Source organism: Camelina sativa, chromosome 14 (genome assembly GCF_030686135.1).
Source record: "Camelina sativa cultivar CO46 ecotype springtype chromosome 14, ASM3068613v1".
NCBI lineage: Eukaryota > Viridiplantae > Streptophyta > Magnoliopsida > Brassicales > Brassicaceae > Camelina > Camelina sativa.
The window spans coordinates 9,929,814-9,944,038 of NC_141893.1; the positions used below are offsets into that span (position 1 = coordinate 9,929,814).

At 35.1% G+C, this 14,225-nt stretch overlaps 3 protein-coding genes and 1 pseudogene across 4 annotated transcripts; 2 read left to right on the forward strand and 2 right to left on the reverse strand.

Moving 5' to 3' along the window:
* The first annotated feature begins 806 nt into the window (after positions 1–806).
* LOC104740916 (FCS-Like Zinc finger 5) lies at positions 807–1,651 on the forward strand. The gene is made up of 2 exons (XM_010461654.3): positions 807–1,274; positions 1,365–1,651. The coding sequence occupies exons 1-2, from the start codon at positions 985–987 to the stop codon at positions 1,501–1,503; spliced, it is 429 nt and encodes a 142-aa protein (XP_010459956.1). The 5' UTR covers positions 807–984; the 3' UTR covers positions 1,504–1,651.
* Positions 1,652–3,496: 1,845 nt separating this feature from the next.
* LOC104740915 (2,3-bisphosphoglycerate-dependent phosphoglycerate mutase 1-like) lies at positions 3,497–6,102 on the forward strand. Its single transcript, XM_010461653.3, has 8 exons — positions 3,497–3,879; positions 4,206–4,512; positions 4,599–4,822; positions 4,905–5,023; positions 5,106–5,262; positions 5,329–5,430; positions 5,530–5,649; positions 5,730–6,102. Exons 2-8 carry the CDS (start codon positions 4,209–4,211, stop codon positions 5,784–5,786), a joined length of 1,083 nt encoding a protein of 360 aa, XP_010459955.1. The 5' UTR covers positions 3,497–3,879; positions 4,206–4,208; the 3' UTR covers positions 5,787–6,102.
* Positions 6,103–6,195: 93 nt separating this feature from the next.
* Positions 6,196–7,776, reverse strand: LOC104740918 (zinc finger CCCH domain-containing protein 59 pseudogene; annotated as a pseudogene). Its single transcript, XR_015580179.1, has one exon. The product of XR_015580179.1 is annotated as a zinc finger CCCH domain-containing protein 59 pseudogene (transcript).
* Positions 7,777–8,430: 654 nt separating this feature from the next.
* LOC104740919 (uncharacterized) lies at positions 8,431–10,770 on the reverse strand. Its single transcript, XM_010461657.3, has 6 exons — positions 10,320–10,770; positions 9,945–9,991; positions 9,669–9,845; positions 9,482–9,580; positions 9,150–9,392; positions 8,431–9,067 (listed from the first exon to the last, which is right to left on the reverse strand). Exons 2-6 carry the CDS (start codon positions 9,984–9,986, stop codon positions 8,699–8,701), a joined length of 930 nt encoding a protein of 309 aa, XP_010459959.2. The 5' UTR covers positions 9,987–9,991; positions 10,320–10,770; the 3' UTR covers positions 8,431–8,698.
* Between the last annotated feature and the right edge of the window lie 3,455 nt (positions 10,771–14,225).

A 14,225-nucleotide genomic window follows, 5' to 3' on the forward strand; every position in this document is an offset into this window, starting at 1 on the left:
GTTATTTAACTATTACATCTCACAGTCTCACACTACTAGTCTATATATTTATGACACAACTTGTTCCAGATTTGACCAAAACAGTTTTATTTACCACCTTACGATAGAAATATAAAACCGTCTGTAAAAAAAAAAGAAAAAAAACAAAAAACAAATCATATCTCTTCTCGAAAACATTAATTGAAAAAATGACGTAAGATGCAGAGACCGACCATTTTTGTATAATGTGCCAACTCTGTTTGTACTGTAAACGAGTGTCCCCAAATGCACCAATCAAAACGAATTTGCAGTTCTTGTTTTTTGTGTGCATAATTTTTTTAATACAAGAAATAAACAATAAGAGCTTGCCAAGGACTATTTGAATCAATCAATCAATCTTCCATCAAATTTTAAATGCTTAATTATATAATTAGGTTCAATCGATATTGAAATTCGATTTTTAAGTTTATTTGACTCTTACTAAGATTTTAGATGACTTTTACTGAACATAGGGAACCAAGGATTTGCTAATTCCTTAGTAACATTATATTTAAAATTTTAAAATAGATAAATATAATAACAAAAAAAAAAACACCAAATTCTTGATTCAATATGAGGTTTTCTTATTATTCAGTCATTCTAAACAATATAACCTCAATTGTATGATTGAATAAAACACACACCCTACACAAAATAATTGATTTAAGAAAAATACAAAATAATTTGTGATAGACGACAAAAAACAATAATAACGAATAAAAAAAAACACTAAAAGAATCGGAATCATGACGTGTCTCTATAATAATCAGAATAGAATCAGATCAGACAAAATCAACGGTTCAAATTCACTCCTAAGTTTATGGCTCTTCTTTAATTCTCTGTCTCCTTCTCTCTTTACTCCTCACTTCTCTCTGTTTTTACTTTGCTCTCTCTGTTCACTCAGAGCATCAAAGAAACACACACAAAAGAGAGAAAACCCAAAAAAAAAATCACGAATACGAAACGATGTTGCTGGGGAAGAGACAGAGACCACCAATAAAGAGAACCACGAGTCTTTCTGAGATTAAGTTCGATTTGAATCAACAACCTAGCGAACAAGAACTATCTGATCATCAGATTCAGCTCGTGACCATCGATGAACACCGTCATGTTCATCAACGTTTGTTAGATCAACGTCTCCTAGCGACGGTCTCACCGAGAGGTGTACAGAGGAAACACTCAGCTGAAGATTTTCTGAGATCTTGCTCTCTCTGTAAACGTCATCTTGTTCCAGGCCGTGACATCTATATGTATAGGTATGATGTATATGATGAACCAAATATGAATCTGATGGTTTTTGGTTTGATTAGGAGTATGGAACTAACGAGCTGTTGAATTTGACGCAGAGGAGATAGAGCGTTTTGTAGTTTAGAGTGCAGGCAACAGCAGATTACAGTGGACGAGAGGAAAGAGAAAAAGGAAGGTTCGGTGAGATCCACCACCGTCGGAACCGTCAACGGAGAGAGTGTGTCCGCCGCCATCTAGGTCTCTCTTTATAATATCGGTATGAATATGATTGTATATGGAATATGGTTATTGTTATTATCTGTATTAAGTTTTAAAGCGTTGAGCGTTAACCGTGATTAACCATGGAGTTTGTCATCTTAATTATAAACTTTGCTTTAAGACTTAAGACCATGGTATTTTTTTTTTTTTTTGCATAGTAATGAGTTTTGTGTTCTTTTGATTATTCTATCTTACAATTTTTTACATGTTCGATATATTGTGTGGACATTAAAAAATCACAACAGCTCAATTCTCTGAATAACCACACCATACATTTTATAAGTGTAGTAATTGACAAGTAAAGAAAATAGTATATGTGAAATTATATACCCACTTGTATGTTTGATATACAAGTTTGTATGTACCTTTGTGTACTCTAAGATTTATGTATTTCATACCACCAAAAAAAGATATTCATCGTACTATTTTAACTTGATGCTTCCATTCGAATATAAGAATATGATCCAATTGAACTTTCGTCATTTATCTTATTAATGCAAAGAAAAATAATATGATTTTTTGTCAAGTAAGGAATCTCATACCTATTCAACCTAGCATTGACTGGTCCCCAATTGGAGATTCTTACTTTTTCTATGTCTCGATTTTTTATAGATTTCCTAGTGGCTAATGCCTAATGGTGTCTCCCTTTGCTTTTGAAAAGAATTACAAATTAGTACAAGAATTCTTGTTTTACGATAAATATTCTTTTGGAAAAAAACCAACCAATGAGTTGATAAATAACTTTTATTTTGCAGCCCTTTATAATAATATATAGTCGAAAAAAGAATATCAATTATTCTAGTTGGTTGGTGTAAGTGACATCGTTGTGTTACAATCCAACATTACGTATGTCAATAAAAGAAAGTCAAAAAGTTTCACATTAGTCTGTAATTTTTGGGGTTGAATAGTCTGTTTTCTTTTCTACCTTCAGATAAAGCCAAACTTGTGTGCTTCTTCTATACTTGTTCTTTTTTTTCTTCTAATTTGTTGATCCATCTTATTGTTTTGGATTGAGTTGTCCCATTCTAAATTAAGCAAAGACAAGAGAGGAAACAGCTCATGTGGAGGATTGAGCTCATTAATTAAACTTTATAATAGTTCATGCGTTCTAATTCTGAATTTGTGGTTTACAATATCCTTTTCATAATTAATAGCATACAACAAAACTCAATGATTGTTTCTCATCAAATACCCCTCTCTCTATTCTATGGTCATTGATATTAAGCATTGCAAGTTTTGAAATGGGCCTAAAAGCCTAATCTACTTCACATTGATGGGCTTCATGAATCAAGCGTGATTATACAGCTGTGCCTTTGTTTGAGGCGATGATCATAGTCATACTCATAGTCTATGAGTCATAGATATGAGTTTGGTATATTCGTTGTGACCAAATAATGATGCGTCAAGTCTCTAGTGTTTCCTCCAGTGATAAATTCTCTGTGTGTTTGGACAAAAGCATCTTCGTTTCGCATATTCTATAGCACCACTCTGATTCATTAGACATATGTCATCTTTTTTTTTTTTTTTTTTGATGCCAATTGTCAAATAGAAGCAGCCTATGCAAGTAGAGATGTCATTCAAAAGTATGTTAGAAGATCTTTAAACCGAACCCTCTGGACCAAGAGAAGGCAAATGATTTGGGGTGGGTATTGAAGGCTTTGAAGAGGTGCTTATTTGCTGTCGTGGTCTATTAATGTAAACGTATTATGTGGTCTCTACAACCCCACGAAGAGGTTGTTCACACAAACTTAGATTTCCGATTACGCCTTCTCGCAAACCTTCGTTTCACTTATTTAAATTTTATATCATACAAATACAATGCAGTTTCGATTAAGCATTTTTGGCAAACATACATATTTATATACCCAATTATATATTTTATAACTAGTAAAATTTAACGTTGTCAACAAAAAAAAAAAAAAAAACTAGTAAAATTTAACGTAAATAATTTAGAATTAGAAATTAGAACTCCATACCGGAAAAGAAACTACTTGTTTAAAGATGTGAATAAACAAACGTATTTTGTTTCATATAATTGCGAATTAATAATTTCACATCTTTGTCCAAACAAAAAAAAAAAACAAAATTCACATCTCATGTGGTTGTCTCCTTCATTGTCAATTGTCACTACCTCAGGAAGCTTTTTGTTTTCACGTTTTTATTTTATTTTTGGTCTTTGGAAATTAAAGGCAAAAAAAACAAGAAATAGGAAGGAGAAGAAGATATTTTGAAGCCTTATATATAAAACCTTCCAAAATCCTCCGTTTAGAGGGCGCATTGAGAGAGCTTTCGTATTAGGTGTGATTTGGGATTTTTCATATTCATTGGTATCATCGAGACATTGATTAAGACCAGGTTTGTCTCTGTCTACAAAAAGCATTTTGTATTCTCTGGGTCTTTCGTTTTCTTGTAATTAATTACTGGGCTCTGTTCTTGAGTCAGTCATTTGTTAGCTCTTAATCGTGTTTTTGTTTCTTCCCAATTGGATCTCTGTGTAATTAAAACTCCGTTAATTGCTGTTAGTGTTTTTTTGTCGTGATCACTTACGCAAGAGTTTACTTAACCACTCTGTCTTGTCTTTTTAGGGTTTTATTATTCTGATTCAGTATCAAATATTTTAGATCTTTAATCACCAAAATTAGTGTATGCTAATTATAGAATTAACATTTTGATTTCTTCAGAATATGGCTACGGCTACGTCTCACCAATCAATTGTTTCATTTGCTTCACACCGGTCATCTTCTTCTTCTTCTTCGACAATCTCTCAGTGTTTATTACGAGAGCCTCTGTTGAATCTGCCAATCTCTAAAGGATTCAAGATCCATTCTTCACTGAGTTGTAATAACCATACCACCTCCAAAAAGAGAAACCTTTGCAAGATTAAAGCAGTGGCTTCTTCTCAGACTGAGACATCTGTTTCTTCTTATAACAACAACACTTTCTTGTCTCCTTCCAAGAACATACCTGACCTTTCCAAGAAAAAATCAAGTATCTTTCTTTTTGCTCTGCTTTTGGATTCCTCTCAAGTTTAATAAGAAACATTTATCTGAAACCAAGTTTTTGTGTGTTTTTAGATGAAGCAGCTTTGATATTGATTAGGCATGGAGAATCTTTGTGGAATGAGAAGAATCTTTTTACGGGTTGTGTTGATGTGCCATTAACTGAAAAAGGTGTTGAAGAGGCTATTGAAGCAGGGAAGAGGATTAGTAACATACCTGTTGATGTTATCTTCACATCTTCTTTAATCCGTGCTCAGATGACTGCAATGCTTGCTATGATTCAACACCGTCGTAAGAAGGTATGTGTAGGAAAACTAAACCAAGCTCAGCATGTTTGTCTTTTGAGGTTTGTAACTGATAAGTGGATCCAAACTCATCTAGGTTCCTATCATCTTGCACGATGAAAGCGAACAGGCGAAAACGTGGAGTCAAGTCTTTAGTGATGAAACTAAAAACCAATCTATTCCTGTCATACCGGCTTGGCAGCTCAATGAAAGAATGTAAAAAACATATCTACCAAACATATCAGAGCTTTGAAACCGATACAATCTGGTGTCTGACGTTTTTTTTGGATATATATAGGTATGGAGAATTGCAAGGTCTTAACAAGCAAGAAACAGCGGAAAGATATGGGAAAGAGCAAGTTCACGAATGGCGTAGGAGTTATGATATCCCACCTCCAAAGGGAGAGAGCTTGGAGATGTGTGCTGAGAGAGCAGTGGCTTATTTTCAGGACAATGTAACTCATTCTAACTTTTCTTTCTTAGTTTCATTCACTTACTAACTTCAGATATCGAATTTGCAGATTGAACCAAAGCTTGCAGCTGGAAAGAACGTAATGATAGCTGCTCATGGGAACTCGTTGCGTTCTATCATAATGTATCTTGACAAATTGACTTGCCAAGAGGTTGTGACAAAAAGACTTCATTCTTGATCATTGGGTTTTGCGGTTATTTTTTTTTGGGGAATTACTGAAATTTCTCTGTGTGTGTGTTTTGGTTTGTAGGTGATAAGTCTAGAGCTATCAACCGGTATACCACTTCTCTACATCTTCAAAGAAGGTAAATTCATGAAGCGAGGAAGCCCGGTTGGTCCGACAGAAGCCGGTGTTTATGCTTATACCAAGGTTAGGCATCATTTCTCTCTTCTTCATCTATTTAGATTTCTTTGTTTCAATGTGGTTTTGAGTTTTTCCTTTGCTTGCAGAGTTTGGCTCAATACAGACAGAAGCTAGAGGAGGACAGTGAAGTAATCTGTTCCTGAAGTTTAACAAGAAAGATTGGTTCTTGATCTACTCAACTCTCTTCCCTCAAGCTTAGGACCTTAGAGGCGTTTACAAAGAATATAGATTTTATTATTTCTTCTTGGTTCTTCTTCATTCATATGTGACATATCCACTGTTACCTGAAGGATCAATGTTCAAAAACGTCACCGTTCCTTCTTACAAGCCTCGCACTTGTTGATGTTGTCTTTGTTATTGTTACCAAACTCTTTAAGCAAAACAAGTATTATTCTGTGATACATTTAGAAATCTGTAGTTTTACTGGTCTTAATTGCAACAACAAAAACGTTTGATGAATTCATTTATAAGCAGCTGTGTAATATCTTTATATATGGATGAAACAAGAATGCCATAATCTATTTGTGAGCAAAAAGATCCGTCCATGGACTCTTTGTAAATACAATATGTATCAGCATCATGAATTCATAATCAGAAAACACTATACTCAAGTCTCAGTTCATGCACTCTTACAAATAATTTGACAAACAATTCTTAATCTTTGAGTTATATTACAAAAGAGATCATAATTCATTTGTCGAATATGACTAAACTTTGGTGCCAGCAGCTAGGCTCCACACGCGCAAGTTCCCAGTCTTGTCACCACTAAATAGCAATCCTCCAGGACCAATTGTGAGTGTGCTGATCGTGTGCGTAGAGAACATCTTTCCTCTTTCTTCAAAAGATGGTAGGTCGTAAATACCAACTGTTCCATTTTGGTAAGAGCAGAATATGATGGGTTTGGCCTCTGCATCGTGCACCCCACAAAGAGCATGAACACTCTGTTCTTGTCTGCGTGTATGAGTAACTTCCAAGCTTCCATTCTCAGAACAAGCCCAAACTTTTATAGTCCCATCCAAGGAAGACGAGATCAGACACTTTTCCCAGCATAAGAGCGACGTGACAGTGTCGGTATGTTGCTTCAGTGTCATTACACATTGCAGGGTGTTGAGATCCCACACCTTTATTGTTTTATCGACAGAACCAGAGTATAGTAGTTGACCTCCAACAAAGAAACAAGTGACTACACCACTATGATGTCCCTCAAGAGATGTGAGGTACTTGAAAGGATCAGACACATCAGAGTCAGTAGTAGCTTTCCAGACTGATATAGTGCCAGAACTTGTTCCAGCAAAAAGCATACCATTAGCAACAGTCATTGCATGCACCTGACCTCCAACCACACCGTCAAGATGCAAATCTTTACTGGTCTGAACATTAAAAGCCTTTACAGCGTTTTGCAAGCCAAGGAAAACCCATGAGCCTTCACTGATTAGAGAAACTGCCTTAGCCTCAGCCTGGAGGTTGATGGTATGTACACACTGACCAGTATGGCAGTCCCAAATCCGCAATGTATCATCGCTACTGACTGAAAAGAGTTTATCTGAACCCTGAGGGAGTGCGATCCCTTTTATATCATTCTTGTGTCCTTCACGAGAAGCTACCATGGCCAATCCAGGGAAACCACAAGACCAAGAGTGTAAGAACTGGCACTGCTCTCCCCTCCTGCAGTTTCCAGCTATCCAAAACTTACAACATACACTCTTTTTGGTGTCTGAAATAGCAATTTTTCTCGACGACACAGAAACAGAACATCCTCTGCCTAAAACTGGTGGTTTTGGTTTTGTTGACCCATTGGCTTGATCGTTCTTTATTGGCGTGTTGCCCTCTGGCGCTTTGTACTGTTTTGACGTCCAAACCAGATTCCTTGACAACTTATTTGGACCTTGTTTCTTCATTGTATTGTCGTAAGGGGCATAATAAGGTCTTCTCGAAATTACATCTGCTGCGAAAGCTTGCGGCTGTCTATTGACTCCTCCAAAATTCCTTGAGTGTGAGTATCTCCTTGGCACCTCCATACTGAGAGAGATGATAAACTTGATATTCCAAATTAACGAATCGAGAGAGAGTTTATAGAATTAGAGAAAGCAAAACCTAGAAGTTTTTTTAGATGATCCGTAAAACAAAACCGACGACAATAAAAAAAAAAAGGAAAACCTAGAAAAGGAAATTAAATAAATACTTAGAAAGACCGACATCGTTTTTTGGGCCATTGAAAAAGCCCAATGGCAATACAAGTAGTGATGGAAGTACAAGCCTAATCTCCTCCATTTACATCCTTAATTTAAAATAAAAACAGCTTAATCCTACTAATCTAATCAATTTACTAATCAATTTAAACAGCTTAATCCTACTAACTAAAAGATTTGTTATTAACTAACTACTAATACTTGTAATCTCGCAAAGAAGCTATAGAAGATTTGTTAACTGTTAAACGATCTGATAGATTCTCTACTCTTAATCATTTGTTTGGGCAAAGGTTGTTTGAATCGATTTTGATAGTTGAAGTTTGATTATATTGGTTGTGATTTGAATAGCCTAGTTTGTGTATTTCGTGTTATATACATCTGCAAACTATGAATTTTCGATACTACTAGTTTTGTCTATTTTTAAAAACAAACTCTTGGGAGTGTTTCGTTTCTTGTGTATCCTTTAGGGAGTTTCATAAACTGGTATACACAAACTTGAATTTCACACCTAATGCACCTTCTGTGTGTTGGTGTCACATTGATCTAGGTTATTGTGAAGATTGATACTGCTAATTTATCCTGTAAGTGTAGATATTACTATATTAATTAGCTTCATCTTTATTGGATAAAGGCACCATTATATTTTGGGAGGTGTTGTTACATATAGGCTATAGCTCAGCCATTCATTTATTCCATTTGATGTTTTCGCATATCTCCATTAAATGCTTATGTTGACTTTCATAGGTAACTAATTAGCTCCATGTAGCCTAAATGTTTTATGGTGAACAACAAATATATGGTTTTGATGATCTCGACGAGATTCTCCAGCTTAGTAATTGATGGGTCAAGTATTAGCTTCTTATGGTTCAGGCTTCAGGTTTAGAGGTTCTTGTTGTATCCAAAGGAGATTGCAAAGTTCCATTCTTGATCTTCTCATCTTCTTTGTCCACCAAATGCTTATTCTCAGAGTCTGAAGCTTCAGAATCTGAGTTGGTCAAATGAGCTGAGGCTGATGACACCACAGTGGTGCTTCCAAAGAACTTCAAATCATCTCCTCTCATTTTCTCCGCATATTTCTCAAAACTGAAACCCGCATCGCTGTTTTTGCCACCAAATGCAACCTCGAGTTGCTCCATATCGAAGAGATCCTCAAGAAGCTTTTTGCTGAGGTTATCATCTGAGTAGACAAATTTCACCTTGTTGCATGTCTTTGGCTCTAGAAACGGTTTCACCATCTGCATATTCCCAATTTCCTCATAATGTCAACAAGCTTCATGGTACTTTTGCATTAGTGCAGAGAGATATTTTGAAACTAACCTTATAGAAAGGTTCGAAAATCTTAGGCGGGTTGTATAGTATAGCCATGCCTAAACGTTCAGGGTAATGTTCTTGTAACACATGAGCGGTTTCTCTAGACACTTTCAAAGATATATGCGACATGTTGAAACCGTGAAAATCGATTAGCCAAACCATTTGTTCTTGGTTATCCGATAGATTCAAGATTGCATTTTCCATACAGTACACCAAGAATCTAATCTGCCCTTTATAAGATTTTGTATTCTGTAGTGTAAAACCAAAACGTGGTATCAATAAAAAGTATTGGAGTTGGAGAGAATCATTTGAAAGGCAAATGGGATAAGAAACCATACCTGTGAACTTGGTTTCATAACCAGAACTGTTCTTCCATACTTGTCAGTATAATTAGCTCGGTATATTTTGCCGGTCTCAGCTTCTCTTGCAATCTCCTCCTATAACCATTTTCCACATAACAAGAAAAAAGTTAGAACCATTTGTATAAACTGATTGGGATATTTACTGAAGTTAAGAATACATTACCCATCGAATCTCCTCAGGTTTGTACTGAGTCCTCCATTTCAAGGTTTCTTTAAGCATGTTAGTTGCTTTCTTGACATGGCCATTACGTGCGGCTAAATAACGAGTAATGGCAGCATCTGTACAAAACTCAGATGACTTCTCAGGCAACGTCCCTAGTAATGTCCTCACTTCATTTATCTATATTGTTCAAAAATACACAATCTCTCATCAACATGCAATATAATATTTGATTCACACATCAAAAAAATAACATCATCACAGAGCATGTATAATAACCTTGTTTAGATAATCCTCTGGTTTTGTTGAATCAGAACTCATACTTGCTGAAATTTAACAAAGGTGCAACCAAAATTAATTAGAAAAAAGAAAAGAAAAAAAAGTCATAATATAGAGATATTATACTGCAAAAACAAGGATGATACAATAATCAATGCATAAAATAGAGGTAGATTTTACCCGTGGTTAAGAAGTTAATTAAGCTATAATACGATGTTAATTAGAATTAGAACGAAGTACTTGTTCTGATCAAATACAATCGGATTAGAGACAGCAGAATCAAGCGTTATGCAAGACAACTATAATTAACATCTGAACTTGATCTTACTCTAAGATAGTTTAGAATCAAGAAATCAAAAAAGAACATAAACTTACTTGGAAAAGAAAAAAAGAATTTAGAGCGGATGATCAGCGATGAGATCTGGTCGAATGGGTCAAACTCAAAGCCTAGATATGGTAGTAGCGCATAAATTGAGACCGAGAGAAGTCTTAAGTTTCGGTCTAGAAGAATCAAAAGTCTCGTTGTAAGAAAAGTAGTAGTAGTAGTAGATGGATTTTTTTTTCAGGGCGGCTACGAGACAATGTGATGATGAGAGAGCTCAATGACACGTGACGCGCGATTGAGGAAAGATACAAGACACCTTTTCAAAAGTGCAGATTCTGTTTCTTGATCTAGAGCGTGGACTTACTGAACTAGACCGGGGAATTATAAAACCCGGTTTGACTTCTTGATTTGATCTTTGGTTGTGTAATAAATGTGAATGTGATGGTCAAACTGCTCTCTGACATTACATACCAACCATGTTTGTAAAGTCATGCCAACTTCACTAATCAGCAATCACTATACCCCAAATAGGAAAATTTTATTGGGTTAGTTAAGCATTTTGTTATTTATGAACTTTGGATTAATCAAGCTGTTACACTATTTTCTATTCTCCAAAGATTTATGGGCCTAATCTTGTAGCCCATTCAGACGACCATCTTCTAGTTGAGATTGTTAACGGATGTATTTTATATATTTCCTGATCATAATCAATGATCCAACCATAATCTAACCCAATTTGACCCGGAAAAAAAAAAGTAATTTTTTTTGATCCACACCATATACAGTAGTTAACAGAGGATAACATTAGCACGAATTTGCTGTTCAGTATCATTTATCTGTCACAATCATACATTCTATGTTTAATTTATTGTTGTTAGATTTTAAAGATACAAAATGATAAGATCGACCTACAAATGTCATCGGTTACAAATAGACGAGGATGGTTAGGTGAAAAGCAACAAGTGTTAGCTACAAAAGTAAAAGTGTCAAACCTCTTTTTTATGCCGAAGCTCAGTATATCAAGGAAATGCGCACTTGCGATGTGATGCGTTAGCAAATTAACAATTCAACATCACGTCCTTTTATTTCGGACCACGTTATCTATACTGACATGTAATTAGATGCAAACCCACTATACTGACATAAATTAACTTTCATATGAATATAACAGTTTGTATATTTTTTAACACGTAAATCAATTTTATAGTATAGGACTATTTCGAAATTCTTCCGGTTGTTTGGTTTTAATTTGGATGCATATAACTAGCTAACGTATGTATTAAACACACATCCTTGAGAACTTTTGCAACCATTTTGTCCAAGAAACATACGACCTAGCTACCCAAGCTTTTGATTTTAGTTATCCACATTAATTTCATTTTCCATTTGTAGTATTTATCAATTGTATAAGTATAATAGTATGCAGACGATATGAACTGGACCATATGTCATGCAGAAACGAACGGAGACAATTCACCCAAAATCCACATGCAAATTCCTCTTTCCCTCATGAAACAACGTGCAACTGCTCTGAAAACAACGTCACCCTCTTTTCGATATTACAAAAACCAAAAAAAAATAAAGTCATTTATTTAGTAATATATACTCCCTTGGTTTCATAATATAGGATGTTTAGAAAAGTATTTTTGTTTCATATTATAGGTGTTTCCAACTTTCTATACAATTTTTAGATTAAATTTATATTTTATATTATGCAGATTTGTTTATGATTGGTTAAATTTTTTAAAAGTAACTATTTCTTAATATGTGTGGTTTCACTAAAACATCCTATATTTTGAAACGGAGAAATTATATTTTTTTTTGTGTAAATTCACTTAACCCCATAGACACACATTTTCACATGCATTTGTATTTTACCAACTTGTCTACTAGTTAGTATAGTTCATATGTTATTTATTAGCAATATAAACTAAATTAGGTGAGAAAAATAGTAAGATTTTTCAAAGTGAAGAGGCGGAGACATCATAAAGTGGAGTTTTAAGGTGTGAGAGAGAGTCAAATAAACAGTTACAAAATAGACTTTTGATCGTGGAAATATATATGGCAGATTCTCAATGGTCTTTTGACTTCAACCGATATAACTGGTGACGCGTTTGACGGAAACCGCGTTAAGGGCATTAAAACGCAAAAGTTCAATGCCAAAAGCAAAAAATTCCAATCGGATCCACTTACTTTGACCCATTAGTCACAAATCGGATCTACTTTTTAATTTTTTTACTTTTATCAGAATCTCTCTTTTTTTTTTTTTATATTGCATGTATAACTTGATTTAGATGCAATGAATCTTAGATATCAAACGACTACTTATAGACAAGTTAAGGAATAATTTAAAAATGTCAGTCATTTCATTTTACCCCAAAAAAAATGTCAGAAAGAGAGAACAGTATCATTTGATTAAAAATAGGTAAGGCAAAAAGCTGTCAGTTATTAAGACAGCTAAGACTTGAGTAATGATTTTGCAGTTGACTATTTTCATTTCCCCCCGTGGACACGCTCGCCCGGTTTTGGATTAGTATGAAATTTTATGCGTAGGAGATCTTTTTGCTTTTCCAGAGGATGGAGAAGGGGGAAAATACTTTTAAACCTTTTGGAGAGATGCTAGAAATGTGTGTTATGGAGGAATTACCCAGTATTGGCAATAAGTTTACGTGTGGAGAAAGAAGAGGAGATTACTAGATATAGAGCAGATTGGTCAGGAACTTTGGTAATAAAGAATGATTTGAATATTTTCCAGCATCAAATCAAACTTTTCAGGATATGAGAGGTTCAGACCACCGTTCTGTATTGGTTAAGTTGGTACAGTCTCAAAAAACATATAAAGGTCAGTTCCGGTTTGATAAAAGATTTCTACATAAAGCAATTGTAAGAAAAACAATTGTAAAGGCCTGGAAGCCGGGATTAATCAGAGGAGGATTCTCAGTCTCGCAACGCCTCAGAGATTCCCGTAAGGCCCTTAGCTCATGGAAAAAAGAAAATTATGTGAATTCTAGAGATAAGATTCTCCAATGTGAGGTTGCTACAGGGGAAGCAAGTGAAGCCAAAGATTCGGGCCTAAAATTTTAAAAACCTTTTTCACTTAAAAATCTGTTAAACAAAAGACCTTTTTTTTTTTAAGGATATGTATAAAGATTTTTTTATTTACATGTAAAAGGCCTTTTTCTTTTGAAGTATATGTAAAAGGCCTTAAAATATCAAGTTGTGGCCTTCTATAGAAAACTTATAACTTTTATCACAGGTGAAAAAGCACATTATTTAATTTTTTGCGTATGGCCCTCATGAATGTTGGGCCGGCATTGTATAGAGCAGAAGAGACTTACTAGAGACTACGAAGTAGGCATAAATGGCTGAGAGCGGGTAATCAAAATTCAAAATTCTTTCATGGATCAGTAAAAGGGAACAAAGAAAGGAAACGGATAGAACAACTTAGAGATGTTCATGAGGTACTAAAAAGGTCTGAAGCAGCCAAGGGTGAAGAGGTAGTTGACTACTTTAGTAACTTGTTTAAATCCTCAAATCCTCAGAGCTTTCAGAGGTGGTTCTCTGATTTCTCAGCTAAAGTGTCGAATGAGATCAATGAAAATCTTATGGCCAAAGTCTCCTCAGCTGAGATTAGAGAAGCAATGTTCTTTATTGATCCCACTAAGACACCGGGTCTGGATGGCATGTCGGCCCTGTTCTTTCAAAAGAATTGGCAGATAGTAGGTAAGGAGGTCACAAAGGAGATACAAGATTTCTTTGAAACAGGTCAGTTTCCGGCAGAATGGAACCATACCTACCTTTGTCTGATCCCAAAGGTACACCACCCGATTGACATGAGTGATCTAAGACCGATAAGTTTATGTTCAGTTCTCTACAAAATCATTTCAAAGATCCTAGTATCCATGATGCAAGATATCCTCCCGCTCATAGTGTCAAAAAACCAGTCAGCGTTTGTG